Consider the following 12090-nt stretch of genomic DNA (forward strand, 5'->3'; position numbering starts at 1 on the left):
TTCCTTCTCCAGAGGATCTTCCCAACCCGGGGATCAAACCCGGGTCTCCCCATTGTAGGCAGACACTTTACCATTTGAGCCACCAGGGAAGATATCTTAGGTTGGCTAAATAAGAGAGACTTGTGAAGTCAGTACTGACTTAGCTACTGATGAGAGGGAACAGTCAAATGTTAGGTTTGAGCTTAGATAACTGCTGTCAGGAGAAACTGATTTGAAGGGGAAGCTGAACTGCTTTCAAAGTTTTGTAGTACTGTGATTAAGCACTTGACATTGAAAAGCCAGATAGAAATATTCGATAGAGAAGTGAAAATTGAGACCAGGGAGCCTTCCGGCTCTTATGGTATGGAGTGCCTCTCTTGCTTAAAATTAAAAAAAAGTGTGAAGTAAGAAAATGGTGATCTTGATGCTAAAAATTTATATTTTGGTAGCTAGTTGATAGCTTGTATCAAAATCTGACATAATATACATTTATTGACTGTTGTGTGCTTGGCACTAACTACTGTGTTCTTAGTTCTTACATTTGTGTGTATGAATGTGTGTGTGGTTTTTAAGCTCTGTTAACCCGTGTTCTTTCATTTCCTTGACTTGTTTACAGCATTTGTGCAGTTATTTTCCTTTTAATAATAGAATGTTGTTTAAACAAGTTATGCTCAAGATTTAACAATGAAAATAGACTTTTTCCCTTTCCTTTTAAAAAAATGACACGATTAGTTGTGGTACATGGAAGAGAAACATCTATTTCATGTCCCTCTTATGATAAGTGTTTTTCATCGAAATTCCTTGATACTGTGTGTATGATTTATTTACCAAGGCTTTTTAAGATGACTGAAAATATGCTCTAACAACCATCTGATATGAAAAACTGAACAAAATGTGTGCTCAGTTGAATGATTCTCTGAAGAAATAATGGTGCAAATGAATTATCAAAGTGTGAAATCATTAGAAACAAAACATGTTTGGGTTTTTATTGAAACTTAATTGCAGGCTTATGTATTTCCTTTTGTAAGCTAAGTTAAAAGAAAATTGCCTATCTAAATTTTTGGAGGCCAGTGTTGTAGGACATATATTGTACCATAATTTATTTTTTCACATAAAAGCTGCTGTTCATTTTTCCCCCAGCATTAACATGCATGCTTTCCTCATGTAGGAGAATATATAAAAAACTGGAGGCCAAGATATTTCCTTTTGAAGACAGATGGCTCATTCATAGGATATAAAGAGAAACCCCAAGATGTGGATTTACCTTATCCCCTCAACAACTTTTCAGTAGCAAGTAAGTTAATTACAATTGTTGATTCACCTTGTATTTATTTATTTGTATGTCTGTATGTGTCAGATACTTTGAGATATTTGGAAAGCCTATGAAAAAGTTTAGGTTTGTTCTTAATTGCAGATAAGTTTTCAGTTTATATAGAATTTCAGTTCCTTAGCATTGGAACTGAAAGGTTCCATGGATTATTATAACGTGTAGTCTTATATAATCCAAACTAGTGTAATTTTTTCATAGTTAGAACTTTGTCATAAAAACCATTCCCCAAGTACATACCTCAAGTTTTTCTTTAAAGTGTACTTTGAACTTGACTGCTGGATTGAACTTGGTTGTAAGATGTTGCAGTTCTTAGTGCACCTGTAATTGAAGTTTCCTGTCATAATCTTAACCCTTTTGATTGATCGTATGATAAGAAACAAGTGATTTACTTTAAACATTATTTTCTGAGAAGATTTTGTTTGTGGTCAATTTTTCTTCCTTACAAATATCTAACACTATTTCTTCCTTACAAGTTTCTAAATAAGTTTGTAATTTAAACTTATTTAGGAATTATATATTTTCTTGAAAATAGCCAAAAATAAACTGAAAGATGATGATGATGATAATGGTGATTATAATTGTTATAACCAGGCTTTCAGATTGTTCAAATTGCTGATTAATCAATGAAAGGGCTTTTCTGTGTTAATTCAGGAGTAAAGCATTTTAAAGCATAATGTTAAGTTAAATAAACTTGCATAAGAGATAAAATTTGTACCATTGTGATAAAATCTTTAACTAGACACACCATTCTTAATTTTTATTTTGATTGTATGCAGTTATCTATTAGTCACGATTTGGAAAGATATGAGGGAAAATTGAAGCAAAAATCAGTTAAAAAATATAGCAGCATCAGAAAATCCAAACTGATAAAAATCCTCGAATGTTATACACGTGATTTTATCATTATATAGCACCCCAGTCTCTCTCTTTTTTTAGATACTTTCTTTCAGTTTTTTTAAACAACAAGGTAGGACAATAAACCAAAAAGTTTGTGAAATCATTTTAACTAAAAAAAAAAAAAAAAAACTCTTGTTTATGTAAGTGGATTTTTCCATAGGGAATTTCATTTTTTAAAAAGTGAGGATACCGTTACATTTGTGTATTAAGAAAATAATTTTTTCTCCACCAAAATGGCTCATTAGATCCTTATGGCTTTCTCTCAGTAGAAAATTATTTTAAAAATTCTGTTGTCAATTGCAATAATATCTTATATTTTGTGTTGACTTACGAATACATTTTCTTTCTAAAGACATTTTGGGCAAGCGTTTGCTTTAAAATGATAGAAATTGTCTTTTAAAACATTAGCAGTATACATTATCATATCTGACCTAAAGCCAGTGTGGTTTCATAGTTTGTCTATTTTACTAGCAAATGCTATTATTGGTTTGTCTGAAATAATTTATAAAGTACAGAACTCCTGTATCTGCTGATCAAAATGCAGCATTTTTTGACCTTATGAAATTTCACACCCCAACAAGTTTTAAAGACATACTGTATGTCACAGTCTGCCAACATCTGCTCCAACACTTCCACTGGCAGAGGCTGAAATAAATGCTGCAGTCTTGAGGAGAGAACCTATTTTGTGCCTGACAGTCAGCTTATCCATGAAATCAATATTAGTTGGCATCTGTAATCTTTACTTGAATAATCAACTAGTTGTGGATAGTTAAATTAATAAATGAAGTTATAGACCAGCTCCTTAATTTTGGGAAACATGTTAATAACATGGATCTTACAATAAACTGTTTAAAACTGATTATTTTTAACACCTGACTTATTATAGTCATAAGTTTGCAATAATTTGCTTTTGTCAAAGTCGCGTCTGACTCTTTGCGACCCCATGGACTATACAGTCCCTGAAATTCTCCAGGCCAGAATACTGGAGTAGGTAGCCTTTCCCTTTTCCAGGGGATCTTCCCAATCCAGGGATCGAACCCAGGTCTGCACTGCAGGCAGATTCTTTAGCAGCTGAACCACAAGGGAAGACTGTGAATACTGGAGTGAGTAGCCTATCTCTTCTCCTGCGGATCTTCGCGACCCAGGAATCTAACGGGTCTCCTGCATTGCAGGCGGATTCTTTACCAACTGAGCTATGAGGGAAGCCCCCTTGCAATAATTGCCTGAGATGACAGTGTGTAGTGAAAAGGGCCCTAGTTGAAGAAATAGTTCAAATTTAAGCTCAGCCAAAAACCATGAGTATGACCTTGGGCAGGTCGTTCTCACACTCTCTGGTTTTTAGTCCCTTTATCAGCATGGTGAGGACACCTGAATGAGTTTGTAAGGCCCCTCTTGTCTCTAGCTTTCTGTGATTCTGTGAGGGAAGTTTGAGCAGGCCATTGAAGAGTGAGTGGGAATGAAATTATAAAATAGAGGACAAGAATATTTCAGGCAGAGGGTAACAAGGAATGTTTTCGTGAGGTTTTAAGAGAAGGAACAGGAAGAGCCAGAGAGGGTTACTCTACCAGTAGTCTCCCTCTGGTTCTAGCTGTCTTCAACATGTGACGAAGAGGAGCTAGGAATACGAGGTGCAACATACTCAGGTATGTCGGGAGATGTCATATATACACGGGTATTCCATCCATAGCTACAGAGTGTCACCTGATTTTCCTGATAATTAAAATGTGGTACTTCAAGATGAATCTTTGTGAGTTTTAATGAAACTTTACCAAAATAGGCTTTTTATTTGTATGAAAATAATAAAGTAAGAGAACTAGATGGGACTTAGTATTGATCTTTCCATTCTTCATTAAGTTTCAGATTCCTTTTCTTCTAGTTTAAAATTTCCCCAGAGATAAGTCTTTATACTAGTTGTTTCTACTTTTCAGTCCACCGCAGTCTTAACTTTTTTATTTGCTTGATGAAACCACTTTTAGTAAGTTCTCCAGTGACCCCTTAATTGTTCAGACTAGGAGACATTTTTTTTTAGTTCTTTTCCTGGATTTACATCTGGGGGGCATTCTATAGTTTTGATTACTACTTCTTTCTTGGGATGATCTCTCTCATTGTTTTCTAAGATGCTTTTCTTTCCTGGTTTTCTTGGTTGACTTACTGCATGCATTTGGATATCTAACTGGGTTCTGGCCAAGGACTATTCTCACTTTGTACTCTCTTCCTGGATGGTCACATTCACATTAAGGTTTCGTTACTCCTAGTATACAGCTTGCTCTCACATTTACATATCTTCAGGGCAGGCCTCTTTTCTGAGCATTAGATTTCAACTGACTATTGGACATCTCTACCTAGATATTTTTGGAGGCAACATATCTTAAGCTGAACTGAAGATAATTTGATTAACTTTTCCCCCTGTATTTACCACCTCAGTTCTGTCTTGAGCAGAAACCTGGATCTATTTCATGCCTTTTTTCCCCTCGTATCTTCACCTTACTCCCAATTTATTTCTAGCCTTTCCCGTCTTGCTTCTTATTTCTTGAAATTATTTCCTTCTCTCTAATCTCTAGAATAGGCCCTCATCATCTCTGCTATAGATTTTTAACTATAGATCTCTGCCTGTAGTTTCTACCACTCATATTCTTCCTTCCCATGAGTGTCAAAGTGATCTTTCTAAAATTAAGTCCTAACTATGCTGCTAACCTGTGAAAACCCGGCCCTAGATCTTCATTTTATCCTGCTGGATAAAGTCCAGATTCCTTAATATATCACGCAACGATCTCAGGCTGGCCTCTGCTCTCAGCTCTTTCCTCATCTCTCTTCTGCTGTCCATCTACACTTTGGCAATACTGAACTGTTTGTAATTTCCTGTATAAACTAGGTAGCATTTCTACTCTGAGCCTTTATGCTGTTCCCTATGTCTGCTATTTGCTGGAATATTTTTTTTTTCGTCCTTTAAGACTATTCAGATTTAAATCCTCAGCCTCATTCCTTGCTGAATCCTTCCTCTCTGTTCTTCACAGAGCTGTTATCTTTTGTTGTTAATCACGTTGCTTGGTTGTCTTGTTCATGTGTATGTCTCATCCAGTAAACTGTGAGTCATTTCAGGGGAAAGAGCTTAGTATTATAAGATCTTTATATCTCACATATCTTAGTGCCTACATCCTAGGCACTAATAGCGGGTTTTGAATGCATTTCTGAAAACATCTAGTCCAGGTTTTTCCTTTTGTAGATGAGAAAAATGAAGCCTTTGAAAATCCAGTGATTTTTTTAAAAAATTAATTAATTTATTTTAATTGGAGGCTAATTACTTTACAATATTGTAGTGGTTTTTGCCAAACATCGACATGAATCAGCCACAGGTGTACATGTGTTCCCCATCCAGAACACCCCTCCCACCTCCCTCCCCACCCCATCCCCCAGGGTCATCCCAGTGCACCAGCCCTGAACACCCTGTCTCATGCATCGAACCTGGACCGACGATCCACTTCACATATGATAATATACATGTTTCAACACTACCCTCTCAAATCATCCCACCCTCGCCTTCTCCCACAGAGTCCAAAAGACTGTTCTTTACATCTGTGTCTCTTTTGCTGTGCTGTCTCGCATATAGGGTCATTGTTACCATCTTTCTAAATTCCATATATATGCGATAGTATACTGTATTGGTGTTTTTCTTTGTGATTTACTTCACTCTGTATAATAGGCTCCAGTTTCATCCACCTCATTAGAACTGATTCAAATGTATTCTTTTTAATGGCTGAGAAATATTCCATTCTGTATATGTACCACAGCTTTCTTATCCATTCATCTGCCAATGGACATCTAGGTTGCTTCCACGTCTTGGCTATTATAAACAGTGCTGTGATGAACATTGGGGTACACGTGTCTCTTTCAGCGGTTTCCTCTGTGTGTATGCCCAGCAGTGGGATTGCTGGGTCGTATGGCAGTTCTGTTTCCATTTTTTTAAGGAATCTCCACCCTGTTCTCCATACTGGTTGTACTAGTTTGCATTCTCACCAACAGTGTAAGAGGGTTCCTTTTTCTCCTCACCCTCTCCAGCATTTATTGTTTGTAGACTTTTTGATAGCAGCCATTCTGACTGGCATGAGATGATACCTCACTGTGGTTCTGATTTGCATTTCTCTGATAATGAGTGATATTGAACATCTTTTCATGTGTTTGTTAGCCATCTGTATGTCTTCTTTGGAGAAATGTCTATTTAGTTCCTTGGCCCATTTTTTGATTTGGTCTTTTATTTTTCTGGAATTGAGCTGCATGAGCTGCTTGTATATTTTTGAGATTAATTCTATTTTGACATTAATTCTATGTCAGTTGCTTTGTTTGCTATTATTTTCTCCCATTCTGAAGGCTGTTTTTTCACCTTGCTTATAGTTTCCTTGTTGTGCAAAAAATTTTAAGTTTAATTGGGTCCCATTTGTTTATTTTTGCTTTTATTTCCATTACTCGGAGGTGGGTCATAGAAGATCCTGCTGTGATTTATGTCAGAGAGTTTTGCCTATGTTTTCCTCTAGGAGTTTTATAGTTTCTGGTCTTATGTTTATATCTTTAATCCACTTTGAGTTTATTTTTGTATATGGTGTTAGAAAGTGTTCTAGTTTCATTCTTTTACAAGTGGTGGACCAGTTTTCTCAGCACCACTTTTTAAAGAGATTGTCTTTTCTCCATTGTATATTCTTGCTTCCTTTGTCAAAGATAAGGTGTCCATAGTGAAGTCTCTCAGTTGTGTCCGATTCTTTGCTACCCCGTGGACTGTAGCCCACCAGGCTTCTCCGTCCATGAGATTCTCCAGGCAAGAATACTGGAGTGGGTTTACAGTTCCTTCTCCAGGGGATCTTCCCGACCCAGGGATCGAACCCAGGTCTCCCACATTGCAGGCAGATGCTTTAACCTCTGAGCCACCAGGGCAGCCCATAGGTGCGTGGATTTATCTCTGGGCTTTCTAGAAAATTCAGGGATCTTTTTAAGGTTGCTTTGCTAGGTAGTGGTAGCTAAGTGTGCCAGTCGCTCAGTTGTGTCTGACTCTTTGTGACCCCATGGACTGCAGCCGGCCAGGCTCTGTCCATGGGATTCTCTAGGCAAGAATACGGGAGTGGATTGCCATTCCCTTTCCCAGGTAGTTAAGTATCAAAATTAAAATTCATATTTCTCTAATGTCACTGAAGTGTTATCTCCCATTCCGTGCTCCCCCATTTCAGTTCAGTCGCTCAGTCGTGTCTGACTCTTTGCAACCCCATGGACTGCAGCACACCAGGCTTCCCTGCCCATGGGTTGTTCCCCCAACCCCTCCTCCATTCCCCACCTCCATTCTGTTACATTTTCCCTATCTAGAGCTTTGAGATCTGATTTTGGGTCAGAATTCCAACTCTTAAATTGCTAGATATCCTTTGGCATGCATAATGTAAGTTCTCCAATACCTATAAAATGTGGATAACAGTATTTGACCTTTATCCTTTTTTGGATGGATCAAATATGAACTATATTGGAAATGGCCTTCTAAATATAATACTGTAGAAATGAAAGTAAAATTATATTTTTTCCAAGAAAGTTGTATCTCTGCTCAGAAATATGGTTAGGTAAATTACTAACTATCAGCATTCAAAACACCAAGATCATGGCACCTGGTCCCATCACTTCATGGCAAACAGAAGGGGAAAAAGTGGAAGCAGTATCAGATTTTATTTTTGGAGGCTCCAAAATCAAATCATTGCATACAGTGACTGTAGCCATGAAATTAAAAAACACTTGCTCCTTGGAAGGAAAGCTATAACAAACCTAGACAGCATATTCAAAAGCAGAGACATCACTTTGCCAACAAAGATCCATATAGTCAAAGCTATTTTTCCAGCAGTCATGTACAGATGTGAGAGCTGGATCATAAAGAATGCTGAGTGCCGAAGAACTGATGCTTTCAAATTGTGGTGTTGGAGAAGACTCTGAGAGTCCTTGGATAGCAAGGAGATCAAACCAGTCAATCCTGAAAGAAATCAACCCTCAGTATTCACCGGAAGGACTGTTGCTGAAGCTGAAGCTCCAGTACTTTTGCCATCTGATGCAATGAGCCGACTCATTGGAAAAGACCCTGATTCTGGGAAGGATTGAAAGCAAAAGGAGGAGGGGCAGCAGTGGATGAGGTGGTTACATAGCATCACCGATTCAGTGGGCCTGAATCTGAGCAAACTCCGCGAGATAGTGGAGGACAGGGAAGCCTGGCGTGCTGCAGTTCATGGAGTTGCAGTCAGACACGACTTAGCAACTGAACAACAGCAGCAAATTTTTTTTTCATTTATTTTTATTAGTTGGAGGCCAGTTACTTTACAATATTGTAGTGGTTTTTGCCATACATTGACATGAATCAGCCATGGCTTTACATGTGTTCCCCATCCTGAACCCTCCTCCCACCTCCCTCCCCTAGCAAATTATTAATTATAGATTGAAATTTACCTTTGCATAGGAAACATTTCATTTTGACTGAAAAATAATATAGGATACATACAAGATTTGTTGCAAAGCTCTTTTCAAAGGTACATTGAGCATAATAGCTTATCTACCCAGGTAGTAGTGACGATTCCTGACATGTTGACAGTTAATTAGTTCAACTCAAACGTGGATGCAATTGATCAGTGGAGAGCTTGAACATTGCCCATGTCTTGAGACTGATCATACTTTTGACTTAGTCCTTCCTTCTCACTGTGGTGGTAAGGGGAAAGTGCCAGCCTATGTACCCAGGAGCACCTGCTAGAATTCTGCCTTATTCTGTGATGCAAATACTGGCCCACTCTGACAATATCCCTTTCCTCTCTGAAACCTTTCTTCTGTCTCTCTTAAAAAAAGAAATTGGTCAGCATTTCTTAGGCCAATTTTAGAAGTGCAATGGCCTGTTTACTCACTAACCTATTATTTGAAAGAAAATAAGGGAGTTATGGGACTTAAACCTACCCAAAACCATTTTTACCTCTGAATAATATTAGACTCTGAGATTTTAAATAAATGTGTAGAAAAATCAATTGATTCCTACTAATGCTTTCATTGTATTTGTTCATGGGGATAAAGGAATAGCTTATGACTTGATTCTTAGTATTATATGTGATAAAAAATAGTCTGTAGAAAACAACTCTGTAAATCTAGAATAACCATAATATATAAATACACAAGGATTATGGGAGATCAGAAAATTAATGCTGTGGAGGTTGAGGGAATAGATAAAAGTAAGGTAGGATGACTAGAAAAGAATTTATGCATAAGGCAAGGTTAACATAAGCCTAGAAGGACAGGTGATATTTAGGTTTTCAGAAGGAAGAAGACTTTCTCAGTGAGGTTAACAACATAAGCAAAAATGAAGTCCAGAATTAAAGATTAGCTTGTTTGTAAACATTGTAAATAATATGGATAGAAAATTTTTGTTGAGGGAAAAAACTCTTAAGGTTGGATAAACTATAATCAGACTGTGAAAGATCTTGAATACTAGTTTGATTTTTTTTTGATGGAAACCCATTGGAAACCATTGGAGACTTTTGATCGTTAGGTATCCAAGTCAGTATTGATTTAAAAACAACCTATCCGGTTTTAGTTCTCTTCCTCTTCCTGCCATAAGTCAGCCAGTCAGCAAGGTACTGCCATATTTTCCCTACTTCTCAGTCTTACTGCTGTCTTCCTCATTCAGTTGGATTATTATGATCGTCTCTTAATAATTATCTCTCGCCTTCAAGTATTCTCTGTAGTATTTGGAAGCAATACATAGGATCTTCAAAAAGAATCTTCCTTAGCAGATGACATTTTGCTTAGGGAAATCTTAAGTTTTCTCCATTTTCACAAGAGGAAGATGAATTTTTTTCTTATTTATGTTTATACATGTATATGTAAGTATTCCTTTTTTTCTTCTGTTACTCCTCCATGTTCCATATGTTTTTTTGGACACAGATTAGTAGATTTTATTAAGTTCAACTGGATGTGAAATTCCTAATCCTGTTTTTGTTTTGAGTGATTTTTAGACTATTTTATGTACTTGATCATTGTAAGACTTGTTTTCTCTAATTGTGTTCAGATTTTTAGGAAAATAGAAAGTTATATCTGGTACTTGGATTATCTGTCTCACTATGAGGAATGCCTTGGAAGAAAGTGAAAGTCGCTCAGTCGTGTCCAGCTCTTTGGGACTCCATGGACTATATAGTCCATGACAGTTCTCCAGACAGGAATACTGGAGTTGGTATCCATTTCCTTCTCCAGGGGATCTTCCCAACGCAGGGATTGAACCCAGGTCTCCTGTATTGCAGGTGGATTCTTTACTGTCTGAGCCACCAGGGAAGCCCAGGAATGCTGGCGTGTGTAGCCCATCCCTTCTCCAACACGTCTTCCTGACCCAGGAATTGAACCAGGGTCTCCTGCACTGCAGGCGGATTCTTTCCTAGCTAAGCTACCGGGGAAACCTGGTATGCGTTACTTAAATGAATTACTGTAAATTTAATCGAAATTTCTTCCTATCCTTCATTTTTATGGATGATACTATATTCATATATTTACAAACTTTAACCCATAAAACCAAGTTTAGAATTGGGAATGTCAAGAACCTTTTTAAAAAAATCACTTTAAAAGGAGGTAGTTTTTAGACAATTTTGAAGAATAATAATGCCATATTTAGTCACATATTTCCTCCTTCTCATTGAAATCACACTTCAATCTGATTTAACAAATTTTTCCACAGAATTTCTACTCTTTCGTTCTTTTTTCTACATTGTACAACAAATGTGCACAAAAGAAAATGTGTAATTCCATTTTAATGGATATGACTATGACAGTTTAGAATGTCAAACCCAGCTCCTACATATGAGAACTGTCTGTATCACTGAAACATTTCATCAGTTATATGTCCTCTATAAATGTAAATGTATGTGTGTATCATTTGAGCTTCCTGTTAAGTAATCTCATGATTTTACTACTTGCTTCATTATAATATTGCAGGTGAACTGCTCAGATTTTGCTTAGAGCATGTATTTTTCCTGGTAGCAGCTCTCATGATTTCGCACTCCTCTTTTCTGATTTACTCTAGAGCTAATCTGGGGCTTCTCTGGTGGCTCAGAGGGTAAAGTGTCTGCCTGCAATGCAGGAGACCCAGATTCAATCCCTGGGTCGGGAAGATCCCCTGGAGAAGGAAATGGCAACCCACTCCAATATTCTTGCCTGGAGAATCCCATGGATGGAGGAACCTGGTGGGGGTCACAGAGAGTTGGACACGACTGAGCGACTTCACTCTGAGAGCTAATCTGTTGAGTTGTGGTCTTTACCTTCTCAGTTTCAGTCATCAGACTGTAATTTAGTGTGGGTCTTATGTAGAATGGAGGAAAATAATAAACTTCCAGAGCATCATCACTATGTATACTCACTTAAAAAATTTCCTCCATGGTTTATTATAAGATCTGATATATTAGAAGATCACAAAACTTGGAATCAGAAGACCTAAGTTTAAGTCTTGGTTCTGCTTTTTTACTAGCTCTGTGACCTTGGGCAAATCACAAAACTCTCTTGATCTTCGTTTTTCTTAGCTTTAAACATGAGGTTATCTGCTGTTCAGGATTAGGATGGGGGTTAAATGAGGTGATATATGTGAAAACACTTTGTAAATTACAAATGCTTACAAATAAAAATAATAGCATAAGATAGAATATGCTCAGTAATATTTGCTTCAGTTCAGTTCAATTCAGTCACTCAGTCGTGTCCGACTCTTTACGACCCCCTGAACTGCAGCATGCCAGGCCTCCCTGTCCATCACCAACTCCCGGAGTCCACCCAAACCCATGTCCGTTGAGTCGGTGATGCCATCCAACCATCTCATCCTCTGTCGTCCCCTTCTCCTCCTGCCCTCAATCTTTCCC

At 37.5% G+C, this 12090-nt stretch overlaps 1 protein-coding gene across 3 annotated transcripts in view; it reads left to right on the forward strand.

Annotated features, from left to right (window-relative positions):
• Nucleotides 1–12090, forward strand: part of AKT3 (AKT serine/threonine kinase 3) — a 272806-nt gene that overhangs the window by 133474 nt on the left and 127242 nt on the right. For 2 of the 3 annotated variants that reach the window (XM_043924030.1, XM_043924029.1), the window contains one exon: nucleotides 1148–1273. Coding sequence is in view for 1 of the 3 variants with exons in the window: in XM_043924029.1 (XP_043779964.1) it covers nucleotides 1148–1273 (126 nt within the window). In the remaining 2 variants the exon portion in view is untranslated. Of the gene's footprint in view, nucleotides 1–1146; nucleotides 1274–12090 lie in introns of those variants that run through there. The other variant, XM_043924031.1, reaches the window with a different exon arrangement.

The sequence above is a fragment of the Cervus elaphus genome, chromosome 14 (assembly GCF_910594005.1).
Source record: "Cervus elaphus chromosome 14, mCerEla1.1, whole genome shotgun sequence".
NCBI lineage: Eukaryota > Metazoa > Chordata > Mammalia > Artiodactyla > Cervidae > Cervus > Cervus elaphus.